Genomic DNA, 22,774 nt, shown 5'->3' with positions numbered 1-22,774 from the left:
TGAATGAAAAAAGAAAATCACAAAGCAACCTTTAGCATGTGATTCCATTGCATTAGGCAACTACATAAGCAGAATTAAAATAATCCATTAAGTTAAAGTTTGGATTAATGTATCCTGAAATGGAGTAAAAAGATTAACCCTTTGCTTTAAATAAATAACTTTTATTTGGCTTGATATTGTAATTCAAAGGAAAGCACATATTATACAGTTTAATTATTTCCTAAATAATAAAAAAGCTGATAAAATGTAAAACCTAAGATTCAAAGATGTAAACTCTTGGGCACACATCCCTCTTTCATCATATAAGTATTTAATTTAAATAAAACTTAGCGATAAAATCTAATTGCATGTGTTTTAATATATCTTTGAACTAAATCAACCTTAATTCAACACAATTTTAATTATTTTTATCATTGCTTTATTTGAACACTTTTCATCCTGTATAACAGAGCTCCATTCAACACTTGGATATTTATGTTCAATCTAATTCTGACATTCTCCCATTTATAAAATATTTAATTAGGTCCTGGAATTGCAGAGCCCCCCTCGAGCCAGTACTGTGGTGAAAGACTGTGTAAAAGCCTGCCTGGATTCAACTTACAAATACATTTTTGACAATTGCTATGATCTCTACTCCCAATTAGTGGATCAGGTAAGGTCAAAATGAACTTGTTCTGTGCTATTGCTCAATCATTATTTTTAGTTTGCCTTTAGTAAACAGAAAGTCATCTGGTGTTCCTTCATATCAAAGCACTCAGATTTTTCACTTTATGCATGGAGGAGCAACATACCATAAATATACCCACAGACAGCTACGAACTCTAAAATATTTAACATGAGTTTCAAAATGGACACATTACCTCATAATGTAGTCACTAAGTTGGACATGACTGTGAAATTGTCCAGTGGTTTTGGGTAAGATGACATTTGATTGGTTACTGTTCATTTAAGATCTGTAACAGGAAAATAGTTATTTAAAATCTAACATTTCAATTCTGTAGCTCTAGGGAAAAAAATTTAATTTGCTGAAAATGGTATAGTCTTGCCAGCCTTATATTTTAGTATCTATGATGCATGCTTGGATCCAAGCTTTAGTGACTGCTTTAAGAAAGAAGAGGATTTCTTAATATTAGTCTGTCAGGTTGAGCTATCAATGCAAAATAATTATAGCACTTGTTGTGTTCCAAATGTCATGCAAAATCCTTGAGAATACTCTTTAGTTTTAATATAATATGGCCATTCCATAAGTAATGTTAGAATTAATTACTGTCTTAAAGGAGCATCACTTCTTTATCATATTATCACCTGTACCTTGTATTTGCTTTCTGGATGGTACACTGAAAAAATGGTAGTTCTGTGATTATTCCAGCCTTGAACAGAATTAACTAAGTTCTTTGGCAAAGACACTTTTTTTTGTGTGTGTATAATTAGTAGGAACACTCATACTAATGATATAAGACGTCAAATGAAAATTATTTGAATTTATTTATTTATTTATTTAAGTGAAAGATATTTCTCTTAAATCCAGAATATGAATTCCTGTGTTTTAGGAAAGGTAATATTTGCTGTTCAGCATTTCTGAAATGAGAATTTATTTTCTCATGTTCAATTCCTTTTTCTGAAAAAACTTAACTGTAGCTTTGAATGTAAGAATTTCTCACCAGCACCAATAAGCACTCCACACTTACTGCTGATGTGTGTTTATCCTACAACAGATTACATTGTAAGCTGAGTAGGAGTATAAATTAGTGGAAGGAGCAGCTTCAGGCATCACATCTATTTACGTCATAAACTGTTCTGTTTTCTCGCTAATGTTTACTCTGCAGCAATTTGATCTTGTCTGGTAAATATAATATGAAGTGCTGCTAGACTGGGTATTACATAAGCCTGCAGTTTATCAGTCAATTCTAGTACTCAGTAAACAGCTAAAAGTGATGAAGCCTTACCTCTGCAAAGCATTGTGACAACTGCAAAAGCTTCTCTGTACTCAGAAAATTCACAACTTTTTAATGTGAATCCATACAGTAATTTAGCCTGTCTATTTTAAAATATTGTTTTAAAGTGCAGAGATATTACAGCTTTTCTGCTTGGTAGAGAATGTAAAACTTGCTTAGGTAAGGGTTCTCTCCCTCAAAATATATTTGAGGCAAAACAGGCAATGTTGTTATTACATTTTTCTCTCACACAACTCTACTTAATGGTGGAAAAATAAGAAGTCCTGAAATAAATTTTTAAAATCCACAAGTATTCACTCTGTTGGAAAACTGAGTTAACTGCATTTCACTGTATTTCTGCACCTTCTGAGTTCTCGTTCACAAGATTTCCAACAGGGGCAGTTTTATATGGAAACTTTAGCAGACAATTTTCTGTACAGTTACAATCACAAAGCAGTGCAAGAAACTTTAGTGAAGAAGTGTAAAACACAAAATTTAAAATAACTAGATTGCATTCAAAATAATTTATTTCTAACAGCAAATCACATTAAAAAAATCCAAGCAAAAGTCGCATATAATCTTGATGCCAGACAGTAAAACTTTCTTTCCCAGAGGGTGGGAGACAATTCTGAGAAATATAACTGGTCTAACTTTAATAGAGAGATAAGTAAAATTAATTCAAAAGACTACCTGAATTCTGCATCAGCTCTTGAGTTGTACAAGGAGACTTTGTTCAGCATGATCCTCTTATGGTTTCCTATCAGTATGTCCAAAAGTGCATTTTCTTTTAGGAACACTTGAATATGCAGCTTGTTTGAACCTATAGGTCTGGAGGCCTTCCAGTGAATCCAGGTGACTGGTTTGTGGTACCACTGTTATAATAATGAAGCAGTAACCAGTATTGTAATTAAAATTCATTAGCATTGTGTCTAAGCCCCTTAGATTAGACCAGATTCCACCATTAAGCCTTCCTCAGTACCCTTCCCTTATCTCTGCTCTCTCCCCATCAGGTGAGGTTCCCTCCCCTCAGAAGGAGGGAGCTCATCCTAGCATGGTTCTGCACACAGGAGGTTCATGTTTTAGCTGAGCTCTGAGCTGTGAGACTGGGAACTGAGCCCCAAAGCAACAAGGAATGGTTCTTATGTAGGTTAGCACCTGCTCTCACTCAGGGGAAGGACTGGCAGATGTTGTCCTGCTCAGGGTGTATCTGTGTAACTCAGGGTAACCACCTTCTGCAATTGCTTTTGGCTGCAACCTACAATTCTCAGATATGCCTACCACAGTATTTCAAGAAAATATGCTTCAGGTCTGATTGTGTGGGATTGTTTAATTTTGGGGTGAAAATTTAGCAATGACTGTTAAAATGGAGGGGCTTGAACTGGAGTTTTTGGATATTTGCCCCTGTGAACACAAAAAATTAAATCACAAAATATGCTCAGCAGTCTCCAATTCCTCTTTTTATTACTCTCTACCTTTGTGTCAGACAGGCAATCACCATTAAAAAGCTAATGTCTTGCAGCAAAATATCACCCCTGAGGATATTTCCTGGGGTGAAGCATTGCAAATGCTAACAGCATGCAAAAATGTCATACTACAGTTCCACACCAGAATACAAAGAACAGCTGATGGCAAAAAACCAATGACTACCAGAGGCAGTAAAACATGATAGCTTGACAGTCTTACTGCCATGTATATTGCTATCCTCATTATTTGAGACAAAGCCCTCTGATGGACTATCTAGCTCCTTATGCAGCACATGCAGTATTTTCTCTTTTTAATTATTAGTTATCTGAGTGAAGTGCTTAGCTACCCTATGTTAAAAAGACATATCCTGGAGAAGTAGTTTAGGAAGCACTTTGCTAGCTTTCTGACTCAATTTAAAGATATGTCACTCTTTCTGTTTTCTTGAGAAAACAAATTTTGAAATCCTGGCTGGTGCTCACAGTGACTGAAGTCCCTTCAATAATTCTTTTTGCAGTCTTCTCCACTGAGTGACACCAATGAAATGCAGACCATACCCTTCATGTTATCTGAAGAGCTCTCGATCATTACAAATAATTTCATGACTGATAGCACCAATATATTGGAATAAAACACTGAACTACTTTATATTTGACAGCAGCTCATCAGAATAGGCCTGATACTCTACCTGATGTTAGGGACCTTTCTTTGAGTCTTATCTCAGCTCTGCATGTTGTCACAGCGCAGCTTGGTGCAGACAGGAGGTAGCAATGAGCAATTGACTCCTTCAGGAGCCAGGGGTGGTACAGCTGCAGCAGCACAGTACTCTGCCCTTGCCATTCACCTCTCACAGGGGTACAGCATCTTCGGCTGGGTTGATAATGAGCTAAAAACATTCCAGATCTGTGAATCAGAGCTGTGCATGAGCACATGGTTGGGCCTATGCTTTGGGAGCTGATTCAGTTTTGCTTTACTCAGTTGTGAGTCCCTGGTCACTTTTACATTTGGGATTTGGGAATCCAAGCCTCATAGTTGTTTTTGGAGGTGTACTTTATTCTGTTTAGTATAAATGACCAAAAAAAAAAGGTTAGATTATTTATTTCTTATAGAAATACTGCAAGAATTGAAGCATGACTGTGATCTGTGGTTTTCAAACACATTCAGAAAAATGAAGTGGGAAATAAAGTGCAGCAGCAAAAGCTGTTTACTACAGAGAGTTCTGTTTTTCAGACGTGCAAATTTCAGTGTCAAGTAATAATTCTTGAGAGGCCCTTTGTTATATTTATGTATGGCTTTAGATTCACTGAAAAGGTTCTGACTTCAAATCTGGCGTGCAGAGGGTACTTAGAGATCTGTCCGTGTGTTGCAGCATTGTGTTTGATAGGCAGCATGTTAACCACAGTAACAGAAAAACATTTGGTAAATTACCTCAGAACAGAAGGATGCATTTTGTGCTATGGTATTTCCAACTCCATTCTGAGAACTCTCTGTCAGAAGAAGAGCAGATCGTACAGATCTAATTTCTTCTTAGCAGTTTGTCTGAAAACACTGGTTAGAAAATCAAAGAGCTTGAAATAAGTGAGGGGCTCACTTTGGTCTTCCTCCACCTTTTCCCTGCAAAAGCAGAACGTGTCTGGGTGGGTGGGTCAGATCAAAACCACAGTATCACTTGGCTGGCCACTGCAGAGAGCTATGCATGTTGCACTGCCCTAAACAGATAGACCAGTTAAACCAACTCCTTTCACCTGCCAGTCCTTGAAGAAAAAGGCTGACAATTCTTGATGAGAATTAATCCAAAAGGATTCTGTTCCACTTCAGTTGGTACTGGAGAATACATAAAGTAAGGTTGCCTGGGGTTGGTGTGGGTGCCCCATCCCTGGAAGTATTCAAGGCCAGTTTGAATGGGACTATGAGCAACGTGGTCTAGTGGAAGGTGTCCCTGCCCAAAACAAGAGGAATGAAGAATATGATCTTTGACATCACTTCCAACCCAAACCATTCTGTGATTCTATGGTGATTCTTTAAATAAGGTTTCAGTTTTGAATAAGTTAACAGTTTAGGAGTTAGTTACAGTGTGACAGCACTGCACAGGGAAATCCCTCACAGGTTTTGAATGCATGTCTGCAAGTGGTTTCTGGCTTTAGGCTCTCTTGAGTAAACTCTGTAAGGCCAAATTTTCGTTTTTTTAGATATTAAAAATATCACTTAAAATTATATAAAATCCTAAAAATCGGTAGGCGTTATATGTGAATGTCTACATATGTGTATATTTTATATATAGTGCATATTATATATTTGCTGGTGATTCTACATTAAGTAATATTCTATGTAATGTAAGCAATAAATATACAGTTTAAAATATGGAAGAATTGTTAAAATTAATATTTCATTATATAAGATTGATCTATAAAATTGCCCTCTGCAGCCTTGTGCTGATCAAGGCTACTGTGTTGGTTTCCATTGAATTTCCACTGTATCATTATTTATATAGAAAATTTTGTATTCTGAAACCTAGCTTGGGGCTTGCAGCAGACAGCAATACATAACTTTCTGATATCACAGGATTCAATTTATCAGTCACACAGATAATGTGTATTGATTGCACAGAACATTACAAATAAAAACAAAGAAAATTAAACCAGACATTCATTCTATGATCTGGTAAAATCAGTGATGGGAGAAGTTGAAAGCCCTCTGTTTCTCAGACCAGGCTTTACAGATTTGTCTCAGGGTCATAGAGATGTAGATTTTAATCTTGCTTCACACTGGATCTGAGATTGCTTTTTCCAGTCTCAGCCACTTTTCTAGAGTACAAAGTGTTTGTTTGTCAACAGTTCAGCTTTTTTTTTTCCCATTAAACTCAGAAAACTCCCTCTACATTTTATTTTTCTCTTTAAGAGAGTATCCATACACCAGTAATGATTTTGGAGGCTCTGTGCTGCATGATCCATTGCTTGAATACGAATTTGGTGACTAGGAAATTGACATTAAAAGGGAAGTGAGTAAAACGTGATTCCATGCAAATAATTTATTTTTAATCATATCCTATGAAAAATTGTTTTTACACACTTCCTCTTTCTGATTTTGATGTCACCTGTGGCAAAAAACAAAGAGTTATCACCTAGTTTGGATGTTGCATTAAAAAACCCACAGAGAATCTCCTGTACTTAGTGTATTTGTGAATCTTAAGTGAATAATATGACTTCTCTTTAAAGACTCTTTTCTTATAAGGTGTTTGCTACCACTCTAGGGTTATCCTAAAGACAAGAAATACCCAAGTCCATTAATATGAGAGTATAAAAACCTGTCTTGTTGGTGAGATATCATCTGCTCTTATTGCTTGTGTGATCTGCCAGCAGAAGCCCCTTAGGAATATCATTGTTGTGCCTTTGGCCAGTCACTCATTGAGCTTTTAAGCACGGAACATCTTATGGCATTTCATTTCATGGTTCTGTGCATGTGGGCAGCATTACCATCCAAAGTGATGCTACAGGAGGTCAAGATATTTTAAATTACCTTTCCTATGTGAAAAAGCTCATGAAAAAGAAAGTGATTCTGTTAATTGGCAAACTTCGTTCATATCAGTATTTGGAAAGGTCTCTTGGTTACTGGAAGAGCAGTCTGTGACTTGAGCTTGTTCAGTGCTGTATCAAACAAAAAAAGAAGACAGGAAACTTCAAAAACTCATTTATGTTAAAATTAAGAACCACTAATAGCATCAGTTTAATTAATGATTTTGTCATCTTGCTATACCAAGAATTTATGTTCCTCTTGACCTTTTCAGTTGTGTTTTAAAAATTCTCACTGTTATTATCCTCTACAATAATAAGCAGTATTTAGGGTCTATATATTTAGGGTCCTATAACTTTTCACTGTATTGGTTCCAGTGTGGCACTAATTAGGTATATCAGCTATTTAGTTCATGCTTTTACACGGACAGTTTCTTTCAAATGGGTATAATGAGAGTGAAAAGAAAATCTAAATTGAAATCAAATTTCCACCACTGTTTTACCTCATTCTAACAGCACTGCTCCAAGCCAGAGCTGGGGTAGCACTGTCAAACATGCAGTGTGCTTTTGGGCATTGCCCTCTGCAGGAATTCAAGAGCTGGACTCTGGTCCTTGTGGGCCTCTTCCAACTCAGAGTATTCCATAATTCTACAAAGGCATCTGCTATACATAAAGCAAATAATAGTGCTGACAATAACAAGGTAAAAAGAGCTTTAATGGTTCTGAGCATTTCCAACACACTAGGTAGATTTTAGGATAAAGAATGGAAATCACAACTAGGGATGGCCAGAGTATGCACTTTCTGTTCAGGACATAAAACTACATCTATAATCTGAGACTATTTTAGAAATGCCTTCTCTGGGACTTTTGAAAAGGTCATACAGATTTTAAAGAGATTTCTTTTCCAGAGAATTATGGTAGAAAGGACCTTCTTGTGCTACTATTACATTGTAAATCAGTTACTTTTTGCTATCTCTGTTAAAGAACAGAATTTTGCATTCCGTGATTCACATTCACAGCCATGAAAAGCTGTCTCAGCTACATGTCACTTACTGCGAAATAGAGTTCTTGGGTAAGATGCTGTGCTACATATAAGGTGGCTTTGTCTTCTACAGCTGCCTTTCAATTGGTTTGATTTAACAAGCTTCTGAGAAAAAAAATGGTCTATTAGGCATACATCTTTGATGTAGAAACAAGCCTTTTTTAGTAAAAAGCTAATGTATACCAGGGAAAGCCCTTAAGAGTGACATTAATGCTCTAATGTTCATTTCTGCTTTGCAAAGCTCTCTCATTTGCATGCACAGTTGTTGATTGTTGGTGACACCAGACCCACCATCCTTTGACATCCTTCTGAGCTTTATTTCTGTTGCTTTAGACACTGAGGTGGTACCCTTTGTAGCTCGTCTGAGTATGTAGCAGTGTGATTAATGATACATGTCTAAAATATTCCACAGTGGCCACAAAAACAGTTTCAAATAGGTGTTGTTGAAATTCTCTTTCTGCCATTCTAAATGCTGTTCATAGATAAAAGTTAATTGGGGTTAAATTAACATTTAATTAATTCACTGTGACACTAATATAGTGTTAGGCATATTCAAAAAGATACCAAGTCCATTGAAGTGGTCATAGTTGGACTAGGAATGAGAAGTACAGGGAATATGTGTTTAAACTTGCAGGATCACAGGCATGTTTCTCTTCTGACTTACTAGTTGAGACCCCTTTCAATCTCACACAGCAGTGTAGAAGAGCATGTGTAGATCTAGCATGTGCAGACATGACTCTGTGTAGCAGAAATTATTCATGTATGTGGCCATACAGAATTAAAATATTTCTTTTCATATTTGGGTCCCTAGAATGAAGTTATTTATTGGACATTGATAAGGAATCTGATCCTTCTGCCAAGAAAAGGAATGCAAAATACTTGTGCCTAGGAAATTTTAGGTTAAGAGTTCAGAAAGAAAATTGTAGAGACAAAGTCTGTCTGTAAATGCACATTTTAGTAAAATTAAAGAATATAAAATTCTCAATAAAATAAAGGGAAATTCAGCTGCTTCTTCATTTAGACCATACATCATAAAGAGCTGTTAGGCTGAATACCTGCAGCATATAATTCAAAACAAAACATTAAATACTCCTCAGCATTGATTTTTTTCAGTCTTTATTGTGTTGGGTATAAAAGTTCTGCCTCAACAGGCAATTCTACCTGTGCTGAGTCTCAGCACAGCAAAGAATTTAATATATCTAATTACAGCGTGAGCATGCAGTTAAAACCAAGTCTCTATTGATCTCCTTTGCTGACATAACAATCTTTGCACTATGGTTCTTTGTATTTGTGCACAGCTAAGTACAGTTTTTCATATGTTCTGCTCTGTTGGTTAGTCTTGGTCCAAAATTTCTAAAGATTCATAATATGTCACTCTTCACAACCAAGGAATAATCTATAGGTGGGACTTCCATAGTATTTTCTCTAATAAAAATATATTCGATCTTGTTTTAACAGAGTAAGAAACAAGAAGTTCCTAAAGAAGAACAGGGACCAACAACAAAGAATTTGGATTTCTGGGCACAGCTGATTACTCTGATGGTCACCATTATAGATGAAGATAAAACAGCATATACACCAATCTTGAACCAGTAAGTAATTACTTTCCCCAAAAAAATTAAGAATCATGGATTTATTAAAATAAGTATAAGAAATACACCTGAATTAGAAGTTGTATTTTAAATAGATTCTAGGTAGAGATGTTTATACAGAATATTGTATTGACATAGTTTGATAAAAACTTAGTGCTCTGATAATGGAAATAAAATCTTTTGGTTTAGGAACATTAAGGACAGGTGATATATGAGTCATCTCAAAACTTTAGGTAACAAACTATGCTACGTGAGATACAAATGGAGAGAAGGGAAATGTCAGTGGCATTTCAGTGAAAGGCATTTTCAGTGTGATGATATTGATAGTATGAGAGCATCATGGCACACATGGTGTTCAAATCATGCTGAAACTCATTTAGGTATGGTTTCCAGGCATGTAATTGTAAAAAAAAAAATGAACTTCACAAAAAGACCCTATCTGAATTTATAATTGCCTGGCCAGACTGACTTGAAAATGTATGAAGTGGAGAGCAGTACCCCAGAAATGGAATTTCACTTCTCAGAATTGAAGATGTAGCAGATGAGAGAGGTAAAATCAATAACCAAGACAAATGAAATAATTTAAGGTTGATACATGAGTAGAAAACTGAGAAACAATTGATAAAGACGGGAAAAGAAGGCAGTGCTGGGCTTTGAACATGAAATATATAGAAAGAGTGCAAAGCAACATGTTTCACATATTACAGCTGGAGAAATGGGCCTTGCACCAATTGAAATGTGACGTGATAAAGCCCTGGAAAAATTTATTAGCTCTTTGGAGCCATTTTACAGAGAGATTGCAGAAAATCTGGGCATAGTCTGGCTGTGATGACTTCTGCAAAAGTTAACGTTGAAACCTACATCTGTATTATGGCTAAACAATTAATAGAGGTTTCTGCAATTGCATTTAATTGAATGCTCTGAAGGGGAGCAGGAACAATCTGGTTTTTTCAGCCAAAATAGGGTAGGTACTAAAAGGCACTCTATACATTGAGATGTGCTTGTCTGTTGATAAAAGGTACCATTCTATTTATGGCCCCACAGTAAAAGTGACAAAGAAACCTCCTGGTGATAACCAAAAGCTGAAAGACTTTGAAAGTCATTGACTTCTGACTCCTTCCTTTACTTGAAATAAATAGATTATCACTTCAGTACTGGATAGTAAACATTTCTTTGTTAATTATTTGTAGCACTGACCTTATTAAGGAATAAGTTCTTACCCTATAGAGGAAAGAAAACACTTTTCCTGTTTACTCCAGTTTTATGTCGCAGTGCCAAGTTTCTCCATTAATGAAAGCTCAACCTTTTGTCAGACAGGCTGTACAAATAATACAGTAAAATATATAATTGAGACCAATACATATATGTGATTCATTTCAGTCTCTTCCTTGAAATGAAACAAGTGCAATTGCGGGTTAATTATCCTAAACATTGTTTTAGCTCTATTTTTATACAAATGTGAGAGAGAAAGTAAAGTCATAAAGAACAGAGTTCCTCTAAGGGGATTAGTAGGCTCCCTGAAGTACAGATGCATGATTGTGTAAGATGTGAAGAGAGAATCAGGAGTGGACGGAATTGGGACAGATTAAGGGAGAGAGCTTGTGTCTCTGACTTCTCTCTGTTTTTTGCTGTTGTTTTGTAAGTGAAAGAGTGAACACAGGGAATAGCATGTCTTTTAGAAGTAGAGACATCAGAAGTAAAAGATGAAGAGGCTCTAGGTGGAAAAAACTTGAAAAACTGTTCAGAGTTGCTTTAGATACATTTTCTTTTTAAAGAAAAGCTTCTCCTAACACAAAAGCAGCATGTAAAAACTGTTGAGACAGTAAGGCAGCTTCTTTCCCCCTGCTTACACCAGAAAAGGAAATGGGTTAAAATAGATGAATGAGAAATATAACTTGAATACACAGGAATCCTGCAAAAATATGAGTCCTTATTAGAAATATATGGCCATGCAGTGTCTCAGTGGAGCATTCAGGCCTGCATCCATTTGAATCCTATTTTAGAAATGAGGTAACCGAAGATCCCCAGGAGAGCATTCTGATAAAGTTTTCACAATTGTATAATATTGCTCAGAATTCTATTCCTCAGCCAGTTTTGGAAACCCTATTTTTATATCCACCTTGGAGGCAAAAATTACACTGTGATAGAGTAGTTTGAACTGTATCAGGTTATGAATCCAGATGAAACATGACATGATGGCCTCAGCAAGCACTGCAGCCACTGACAGACCACACCAGACCACCCAGTGGGAGTGTGGGGGCAACCTGCAGTTCTTACATGACATGAGAAACTTGACAAGTTTGAGGGAAAAACATGGCCTGGTATTTATTCAAGTTATAAAATCCTCATTCTAGTAGTTAAACAATGTAAATTGTGTTAGAAACCTGAATCACAGGCAAATCCAGGGCTTCCTGGCACTTCTAAATATCCTGTGAGACAGGAGAAATTTCTATCGAAATAAAATATCTATTCTAGTGAAAGGAACATCAAATCAAGGACAAAACCTTCAAGTCAAATATGCTTCTGTGTTTTGAAAGCAAAATCTAAACTTCAAGCCCCTGCCTTTTTTTTATTTTTTTTTTGCACATAGAACAGTCCAGTTGTCACTGTAGTCATAGGTTTAAGAAACAAGACAATTCTAATGGGACTTTTAAATTTGTTCTTTACTGATCCTCAGATCTTTGCAGTGTTAGGATCTGTTTTCTCTGTGATCACATTGTGTTCCACACAGTATGGAAAGGACTGACACATGAAATCTGCAGGAGCAGATCTCCTCATGCTTCAGGAGCTAGGATGTTTAACACTTCTGAGAAGCTGGGCATAGTAACTTACATTGTAGAAACAGCATAATTGTAACCTACATGTCAGTGAGTTATGAAATATAGGCCAGTGGAAAAAAAATTATGGAAGGAAGTGAAAAAAATCAGAGTACATTTTATTATGAATTGGGCTACATCAGGCCAACTTTAGAATGTTTCTTTCATGATAGAAAGTGTATCTGATGTGGTTTGTGTCTTGATGCAGTGATATTCCTCATTACCAATTACACTTTATTCTGTGGTAGCATGTGAATATCACTTCTTTCATTGAATTTGTGAACATTATCCTGTGAGCAGAGCTGTTCTCATTCTTTCACCATACCCACTGTAGCTTCTCATGTAAGAATGTAACACTGACAGACCAGGTTAGTTATATAGACTATATACAGCACCTGTCTTGCCCATTATTTTTCCTTCAGAGAAAGGAGTGTTAAAGTTTTAGCTAGATGGAGGATAGAGCACAAAATGTAAGAATAAATGAGCTCTTTGCTCACATTTAAATGGAATACATCTTTTCTAAAATCAAATAGAACTTTTGTCTTAAGAGTTAGTGAAGCAGAGGCCATGGCCAGCCCTCCACAGATGGTGTGTGCAGGATCTATCTTCCTGCTGCATGCACAGCACAAAACTGAATGTATTCACCCCCTAGGAGTGGTGAGATTTAGCACCTGGATGAGTCTGTAGCCACCAAGTATGGAATATGAGCTTTTCTGGGAAAGTTCATCTGAGGTTCAGAGGCTTTGATATTCTCAAGATGTAGCAAACTGGAGATCTGGCAGCGCAAATTATGAAAAAGCATTTTTAATTGTCATGATAGAATTTTCTGACTTTAGGGTTGAACTAGAGACATGCAGGAGTGTCTGGGATAAATGCTTTGGGGGTTATGTATGTTTCACTTATACATTGATTATTTTCATTTTTTTAAGCTGAGTTCAATTTCATTCCATTGATCTGTGGTTTTATATACTGCCCTTCATTAGAACTAGCCAATGAGAACTGTTTTCACTAAATTTTTCCTTAATTAAACTCGAGTGAAGATATAAGTGGGTGTCTTGTATATGCAATTTAGTATTTTTGCAAATACATAGATATGGTAATGTACAGGCAACATAACTCTTCTGGATAAACTGAGATTTTATGTAGTTCCAAGAATGACATAGAAATTGGCAAAATTATGGCCTATGGGGCAGAAATAACTGTAGCAAGAGCCAGCTAAATGACTGACAGAGAACTCTGCTGGTTGTCCTTTTGCTTCACTGAAAAATGTGAAAATACATGGCTTTTACAAAGAATAGAAAATGTAATGTGTAGAGACTTGCATGAGAGATTTCTCTGATATTTTGCTCCTTATGGATCAAAATTTGAAGTAGTTTGAAAAGGTTTTCTTACCTAAAAATAAAGTGATAAAATACAAATAATACAAAATCCCATACTTATATAGATGCTTTAGTATTTGACTTTTGATTATCCCTTCCCTTTAATAAGACAGCTGCTTCTGTTACCATTTCTCTTTAGCATGTGGAATGTTCTGTGCACTTCTGTTGTGCATTGGCTTTGTCACTTCTCACATGCAGTAAACTGCAAGGACCCCTCTGGTAGTTCCCTCATGCCCATGACTGGCAGCTGTGCAATGCCCACCAGTCTGTTAGAAGCATAAAAACTGGCACCAGTTTTAGACTTCACCTAACTGAAGCCAGGTGGGATGTGTTGAACTAATTTAATCAACATTGATAATTGCAGTTTGTGTGTGTATATGTGCTTTCACAAGTTAAAATGCATGGACAAATCTATTTATCACTAATCAAACAAGTGCATTTTTATCAGGCCCAGCCTTGCCTTATGGCCAGCCTTGCAATATGCTGAAAAGACAGTGTCAATATTAAATCAGCTGTTAAATACTTCCTCAGAGCCACACCATCAAAGTTCAAGTCTGGTGCTAAGAGAGAACTCAGAGTGGATTGGAGGTAAAGAAGTTAAGACAGCTGAAATACATTTCAGTTTTTGAACAGAAATTAATTTTGTGGTAATGGAATTAATATGAAGTTCTTTAATTGAGCAGTCATTAGCATAAAGAGGGCTCAGTGAACTGAGCTAGCAACTGCTTCCTATTAAAGTGGCAGAGCTAATGAGCTGTTTAAGTACTTTTTCATTGCAGATATGATCAGGGTCAAATAGGTCTCTAAAATGAATACATTACTTAGATCCTACTGCTACCACTTTAAAGTTGCACATAATTCTCATTCTTTCTATGTCAACAAGCCCTTTAAAAATTCTTACATTTTTACAGAAATTATTATGGAATATTTTCTGAATTTGATTAGTGCTTTACAAAAAGGTCAAAATACTTTGGATCCAATTCTCTGCTAGTATATAGTGTAATAACCTCAACACAAAAGCCACACAGCTCTGTGTATTTCCTCATTAATACATTCCCTTATTTTATGTTTCCTGGTGACCTGTGGGTGATTTGTGTGGCTCTCACTGCACCCTTGTACCATAAACAACTGCTTTACCCCACTGGGACATTCTGTGTTCTACTTTCTGCTCTTCATCTGCCTGACCTGCCTGGCTCTGCCTCTGTGCCCTGAGAATGGCTCATTTTAATGTCAGTTCCACACCTGCATTAAAGATAGCCCTTTTTTTAAGTCAAAAATATGCCAAAAACACAGTGTTGATCACTAAAATGCCAGCTTTTGCTAGTTGCTAACAGAGAAAATGATAACTCAAAGATCAAGGCCTTTCTTTTGCATTGAATAAGAAGCAGCTGGGATCTATGAAAAATTTGTGTAAAAATACTTAACTGATAACAGCAGAAAGTATCTAAAAAGGATTTCTCAATGACATGAAGCATGAGACTAAAACTAAAATTTTGAATCTAAGTCTGCATTTCACTACTTCTTATATTCTTTGTTATTTTATCTATACATCAAGGTGGAAGTCTTCAGTGAATTGGATTCTATGAGTATATAAACCAATATAGCTTCACAGACAGCTTCACTCTTTTCCAGTGTCAGAAGGGAATTAAGGAAAACCTGTGGGTGCTAAACATCTGAGCCAACTGTTTCATGTTCTTCATAAGCCATCTGATTTAACAAAAGTTGAGGAATCATCTGCAAGATAGATGAATGTTTCTTGATTTAAAATGTCATATGAGGGAAGTTTTTATTTTAAGGTTGGATGGTTTATATAATTGTTACAAAACATAAGATACATTAAGTGCATACTAGGGGAATTATTTTGTGGAAATATTTGCCTTTTTGTTGTGCAGCTGTAAGCATCATTCCTAGCAGCAGGTGAAGTGATGTAATGTGATTGATTGCAGGTTCCCTCAAGAGCTGAACATGGGAAAAATCAGTGCTGAAATCATGTGGACTCTGTTTGCCCAGGACATGAAATATGCTCTGGAAGGTAATTAGAACAAATTATTAATTACACTAGTAAGTTCAGCAAGACTGATTTCCACTGCAAGTGATACCTGGCATCAGTTTTCTGTGTGTGATTAGAGCTTTCTGGTGTTCTTGTTTAAGATGTTTTGTAAGTTAGTGAAAAAGAAGGGTTATAAGGAATCAAGTCATTTCACTGTGAATATATGAAGTTATCTGTGAAAGAAGAACACAAAAGAATTGTGACTTGAAATGCTGCTTCTTAGATCTGATAAAAACCTTCAGTGTCCAAAGAGACCCACCTGTGTTTGCTATAGAGCACTGTAGATATTCCGATTTTTCTCACTAGCTGAAAATTGCTAACTTGCCCGTAAGGAACATTTGTGGAATGAAATTATGGAGGAAACACACACTTATAATTAAATCTTTTTTGTGTTCAAAAGGCAGGATGTATTCATTCTAGTTCCAGCAGAATCAACTGCAGTTTCATTTTGTCTCTTAAGATATTGTGGTTAACCATTGTTAAAGTATATGGGGTTTTGCTATATAGCAGATTGTCTCCAACTAATGGCTTCAAACACACAATAAAATATGGTTATTGCAGCAAACCGAGTAAAAATACCTGCATGAAACTGGCATTGTCTTTAGTCAAGTCTGCTACTAACTACAGAGTAAGTATAAAAAGGGTGAGAAAAAACATGTGAGGTTAAATTTAAAAAACAATGTGATTCAACAGACATAAAGGATTAAAAACCCCAAATATTTGAAGATACACTTCTATATTATTCTCTCCAGAATGTCTAATGCAATAATATCAGTGCAATGGTGCTTTGATGACATGGCAGATTTTCATGATGATAAAGAAAGTGAAAAGATGAGTGGCTAGAATGACTATTAGTGGAAGAACTGTTTTGTTCATCTGCTGTTGTGTTACTTTATTTTGTTAATTATGTTATTTGGATGTGGAACTTCCATACTAAGCACAGCAGAGGAGAAAGGAAGGAAGGTAATTAAAATATATACAAAAACAACAGAAGACATGAGGCATCTTTGATGTGGGTAGGAGATGTTCAAACTATTGTTTCAAAGTGCTGTTCTATAGTCATGTCAGAGTGAATCAGAAATGCAAGTTCGAGAAGGGATGTCAGGCAGATCATCCTTTAAGTTTGATCAGTGAAGGCGAAAGCTTCCAAGAGCTGAGAAATGTGAAGACCAAGTGAAAGCCACTGGTTTCACTTAAAGCATAATCCTGGTTCCATCAGGGAATCTTCTATCTGGAGAGGCTGTCAGTCAGGAGCAGCTATCAGAAAACTGCTGTTCAGTAACTCAGTGTTGTGATTCCCTTAGAGATAACACAGATTACTGAGGATTTCTAATAGTCACCAACTGCCACAACTTCATGACCTTGGGGGTGTAGTTATACTGTGCACATGGACATCCATCCACATGAGCACCCAGAGCTTGTACTGCTTTAGCCATTGAACTATAAACATTCTGCACTGCAAGGAAATAATCCACAAAACATCACTCCCTCTATTTGTTCATTAAAGCACACTGATCACTCAAAAGGCAGCTTCAGAACAAGTCATGGCTTGTTTCTTGGTTGTAAAGAATAGAACAAGAAGCTCAGAAGAAAGACTTAATTATACAATATATAAAGTGTGGATGTTAGGACTGAATCAGGACTTTAAAATAAATTTTAATGTTAATATTAATCCTTATTCTGCAGAGGGAGATGTAGAAGGCATTTGACTTTTTATGTTCCAGACCAGCCCCTGAATATGGTCTCATTTCTGTGTTGCTGTGGATACTGACTTTCTGAGGAGACTAAATGCCATTGTTGGCATTAGGAATTCTAAACTGCTCCCAGAATCATTAGTGAAACAGTTCCTGCGTATAAATAATAATTAAAGGAAAATGAAATTAGTATAAGTTATTATTTTGAAATTAGTATAAATTATTATAAATACACAAAATTTCACCTTCTATGATTTCATTCCTAAGCAGGAACCTCAATAAATCTAGTAAAAAAATATAGATCAGTATACTGATCCTCTACCCAGCTTTGCTGGGATTTGAATTATTAATTCTTTCAATAGATATTCTGCAAACGGGGTTTAACTCAGTTGTTGAGGGCAATAATATTTTTTACTTTAGATTCTATAAGATTAGAAGCAAGCTCTTAAATATGTTCACAGTTGGTCCTCATGGTTTTAATGGAGTTCATTAAAATGCATTGCATTCTGCTATGCCACTCTCGCCTTCCAAGTTATTAACATAGGCTACCATCTGTTCATACCTAGTGTCCAGGGCTGTGATTGCAATCTTTCCCTACTCTAATTTAGTATTAATCTCCTGAAGCAGCATCTTTTGTGCTACGAAGTTGATTCCTTTCTGCATCCAATCAAGAAGCAATGAACTGGTCCAGCATTGTTTGCAAAAGGATTGCTCATGTGATAAAAAAGATTGGATTAGCTCATCCAAGATCCTGTTTCTGGTTTTACCCACTTTTTGTATTCACAAATACGTCCAGCCGCACCCATCATTTTAAATTCAGGAACCAGCAAGACAGCAGACACTGGAGCATCCACTTCCCATTCTTTTTCCCTTTTTCCTGAGTGCAGTTCAGAATGGCTGTTCAGGCTCTCTCCTCTCCCTGTAGAGCTGAATCCCTCCTGGATCTGCTCAGGGGATGTGTGCACTGCAGATCTGCTGCTCTCCAGCAGTGCCCTCTGCCCCACCTCCTCTTGTAGAACAACCCAGCAGCCCAGTGAGGGGCACCAGCTGGCACCACACACCCTCTGCCTTCTCTCCTCCCTTGGTCCTTGGAGGACACTCCAGCAAGGAGGCTGCTGCTGTGGCAGGGAGAAGTCAGGGGAGAGCAGCTGCCATGGCAGAGGCCTTTGGCTAGGGAAGAGCAAAGCCATGTCTCTGCAAGTACCTAGGCACTAAATTGGCACTGGGGAAACAGCTCGGGTTTTGGTGAGGGAGGAAAGGCCATCCCAAAGCACAGTTCAGCCTGCACAGCTGCCAAGATCAGGACTACACTGTGCCAAGCTGACATATCTTGGAAACAAAACTGTACTAAAATCTGGTATTGAGTTCATAATTCCATTCTAGATTTTCTTCCAATTGAAGTTAATTAAAATGTTTAGCCTTTGGATAGTGTTAAAAGTTTTATGCAAACTTTAACAAATTGAGTTCATACTAGTTATATTTCTTTTCTCTGGTCTAATGGATTATTTTCATGTGTAGATTTTACGTGAAAAAGGTATCACATGTTTCTCTTTGAGAATTGTCTTCATTAGATTTGATCTCTTTGGGTTTTTTTTTCTTTGCAGGCTGTCCATGAAGCATCAGTGGTTTGCATGATACACTATAGATTATTATTTGGCAATTAGTTTACACAAACATCTGATCTTATAGGATGGTAATATTTTTGTACTCTCTGATCCCCCAATTATTCCATATTTATGCTGCCAAAAAATGAGAACAGAGAGAGAGTTTTACCAACAGTGTATATGATTTGTTACTGATTTCATGTGGTAAGAAATCTTTTCCTTTACAAGGATGAAGATGCAAAGGTTAAAAGATGATGAGAGAGTAGTAAGCTGAAATTAGACATGCAATTGCAAAGTATCTTTTTTTAATTTTTTGTCCTCAGAAATTTCTTTGTTCAGATCTTTCAGATCTCTAACTTTTGAATAGGTCAGATCAAATGTCTGAAACTATCCAGTCTTTTAGAAAGAGAACATCCTAATTGCTGTTATTATGATAATCTAATTCTGGTAGTGGCCAGAAGTCAAGACCAGAATTAGGCGAGAAATTAGATGGCTGCTGTGTAAATAACAGCAACAGACAGTCTCCATCCTGTAGAACTAAGATGCTGAAGGCCTTATAAAAATAGGAAAAGGAGATAGTCATTCCACCATTTTATGCATTTAATGTAGGTTTGCTTTTCAAGCTTGCTGTTGTCTTCAGTGCTTAAGAAGAAACTATTATCCTGTTTCTCTGACAGATACTTCATCCATGACAGAAACTGATTAAGTGATTTGAAAGAGAAGAGGCAGGTCCAGGAGTTGATGCTGAGCACAGAGACAGCATAGAAAAAATCCAAAAAGGCTAATGCTGACCAGAGAAAGTTCACGCCATTTGGTGGCAGATTTCAAGTCTATTTTCACTCTAAATTTACAATTTACAAAGTTCTCCTTAAGATGGAATATAGTCTTGGTTTAGAGGGAGGCTACAGAGGTGGGGGAAGATGAGACTAGGTTTTGTAAAGGACAAGAAGGCAGCATCCACAAGAATGCAGGATGTCATCACTATCAATTTTTTATTTTAGTCAGTCTCATTTCTGCATTGGCACTTTTCAACAAATGTATTGCATGCTTATCTTTTCAGACACCTGAGGAATTAAGAGTCCTCTATGGCGACTCAGAGACTCTTTGAAGGCAAAGTCAAGGAGATTACAGCTGGAGTTAAACCTTCCTTTGGCAGATAAGCTAGCATGTTGCTGTGATTAGAGGAAGAGGGGAGTTAGAGATGTTCTTTACTTACCATAACAGGCAAGGATGTTGTTAACAGCAGGTACACTCTGTACATCCTGAGGGGCTGAGCTTCCTAAGTATGAGAATCCACCTGTTGAGGGCAAAGCAGAGCTCTCCAGGCTTGCCCAAAAAGCACCACAGCCATGCCAAATGGCACTATTTTTTTGGCATTTATTAGACCCAGTAATTAAGACAGATGAAATGGACAAAACTGCTCCCAGGGGCTGAGTTAATACTTCATATTGTGCTGTAGCACTGTATCATCTTGCTTGGAACTACCTCAGAGATCTCTGATATGGCACAACCTTGCAATTGGGACTGTTATGTCTATAATTTCCTTGTTCTCTAACCCATTTTCTTGGATTTTACACATTGAACCACCATCAGAACAATGAGTAGTACCACAGTACAAGTCTACAGTAATCTTAGTAAGTTCAAGCTTCTCTGTGTCTGACTGTAGGTGTATTGATGGTGCCAGATTTACTAGAAAAAATGTAGTGCATCAGTGAATGCCTGTCTTCATTGCTCAGTCTAAGACGTGTCACACAATAATAGCAGTGTATATTGTCCTTTATATTTAATAATGATAGCTGTGTCCCTATTTATTCTTTTTCTAACCAATGACTATTACTCTTGTTCTCAAACACTGTTATTAGCTCTTACCCTAGTAATCACTTATTGTAAAAAAATGTATATAAACTTTTCCTGAACATTGCCTAATTCTGACAAAGGCAATTTTTGTTAGTCAGCTTATGCTAGTACCAGCATGCTGGATAGGTTATGACTGATTAATAATTACACGTTATTTATAGCTCACATGACCCTGCCTTTTCCACAAATGAGTGAGCTGAAGGGAGAAGTGTTCTGTTCAGCTGAATGGGCTGTATATGACCTGTAGCAGCAGGGGCAGGCAAGACCTCCTCCAGAGTTTGTAGATATCTCAACCCAGAAGAACATGTTGCTGCTTCTTCCTTCTTGTCCTTGGTTACAGTTCTTTATCACTAAGATGATATACTTTATTCCGTCTCATGTTTTTACAAAAGCTAGACTTATATCTTTTGTCTGAACTAATTTTATGGCTGGGGAAGAAAAACAAAAACCCCAAACACACAAAACCTCTAAGCAAAACTGTGACTTTGTCCCCTTAAAGGACCAGCATTGTTTAGTGCAGTGCTGCATCTGCTGGTAGGGGAAAACTTTCATCCTTTTGTTTTCTTGAGGAGTTTCTTCCCCTTATCTCTGTCAGAGTGGAGCTGCATAATTCTCACACTGCAGCAGTGGAATGCAGATGCTGCACCTCCTCCTGCATTCTGTGAGCTAATCACATAATGAATCCCCTTGTATTTTGGACTTCCTTCATTGAGAAACAGTAACTAATATCAGCTTTCTGGAAAAGAAATACCTTTCTTTATCAACTAGAATACAATATTTGAGTTAAAGAAAATCAAAAATAACAAGGAACCTCTGCTATCTTTAATCTTGCCCATTTTTACTAAGACACTGCTTTAAAGCTTTCCTCACACAGCAGCTGTTCTTCTCCTAGTCTCTGTTTTCTTAGATTGAAGATTCAGTCTTTTACTTTCAGGACTGTTCCATAGAGTTTTACTTGTGTCTTTTTCTCCTATAGAATCTGAGGTCAATTTTCTCTTATGGGCAAGTGCATTAGTTCTAAACTAAACGTTTGATACTGCTTCACCCCCAGGAGAATAGGATAAATCTGTTAAAACTGCTTGTTTCCACATTATCTTTTAATAATCCTTAAGTGCAATTTGCTGGGTGAGAATTAGATAACACCTCTCTGGTTTTGCCTTTGCAGGCAGAGCCAGATTGAACACAGGTAATTATTTAAGTGCAGCCTCACATTTATCTTCCTGCTGGATTCTTCCTGGTTTGTACTTCATTTTACTAATTGCTTGTAAAATGCAAGCATGCCTGTTTGATAAGGTTTTATGCTCACTTTCCCTACTAGTGATGAGGCAAAGAGCACAGAATCAGATCTTTTTGGAAAGACACTTTTTTTTTTAAATTAAGCAATAAGTAGACAGAAGAAATCTATCACAAAAATTACATTGAAGATGCAAAGCTGAGTATTCAATAGTTAAGTTCCAATGCTATTGCAGTGCTCTTTGTTACCTTTATTCTGTTTTCCATCCCAGATTCAAGCATTATACTATCAAATCACAAAAACATGGAATGGTTTGGGTTCAAGGGGACCTTAAAGATCATCCACTTCCAACCCCCATGCCATGGGCATGGATGCCATCCACTAGACCAGGTTGCTCAGGGCCCAATCTAACCTGGCTTGAGCACTTCCAAGGTTGGGGCATATATTCTCTGTTTTGCAATTTTTCTACATATTAGAGTTTTATGAAAGCTTATTCAATATAAATTGGATTCCTATATTAGGATTACTTTTCTTCTTTTATTACTTTTATTACTTTCATTACTTTCTTTTTTTATTACTTTGAATAGATGTTGAAATGTCAG

General features: G+C 36.7%; 1 protein-coding gene across 1 annotated transcript in view; it reads left to right on the top strand.

Annotated features, from left to right (window-relative positions):
- UNC13C (unc-13 homolog C) overlaps nt 1-22,774 on the top strand; it is a 133,301-nt gene that overhangs the window by 68,118 nt on the left and 42,409 nt on the right. The window contains exons 17-19 of the mRNA XM_030955466.1: nt 524-652; nt 9,405-9,538; nt 15,680-15,765. Of these exons, the coding sequence (XP_030811326.1) occupies nt 524-652; nt 9,405-9,538; nt 15,680-15,765 (349 nt within the window). The remainder of the gene's footprint in view (nt 1-523; nt 653-9,404; nt 9,539-15,679; nt 15,766-22,774) is intronic.

The sequence above is a fragment of the Camarhynchus parvulus genome, chromosome 10, assembly GCF_901933205.1.
Source record: "Camarhynchus parvulus chromosome 10, STF_HiC, whole genome shotgun sequence".
In the NCBI taxonomy this organism is placed as follows: domain Eukaryota; kingdom Metazoa; phylum Chordata; class Aves; order Passeriformes; family Thraupidae; genus Camarhynchus; species Camarhynchus parvulus.
This window is presented reverse-complemented; position numbering and strand designations above follow the sequence as displayed.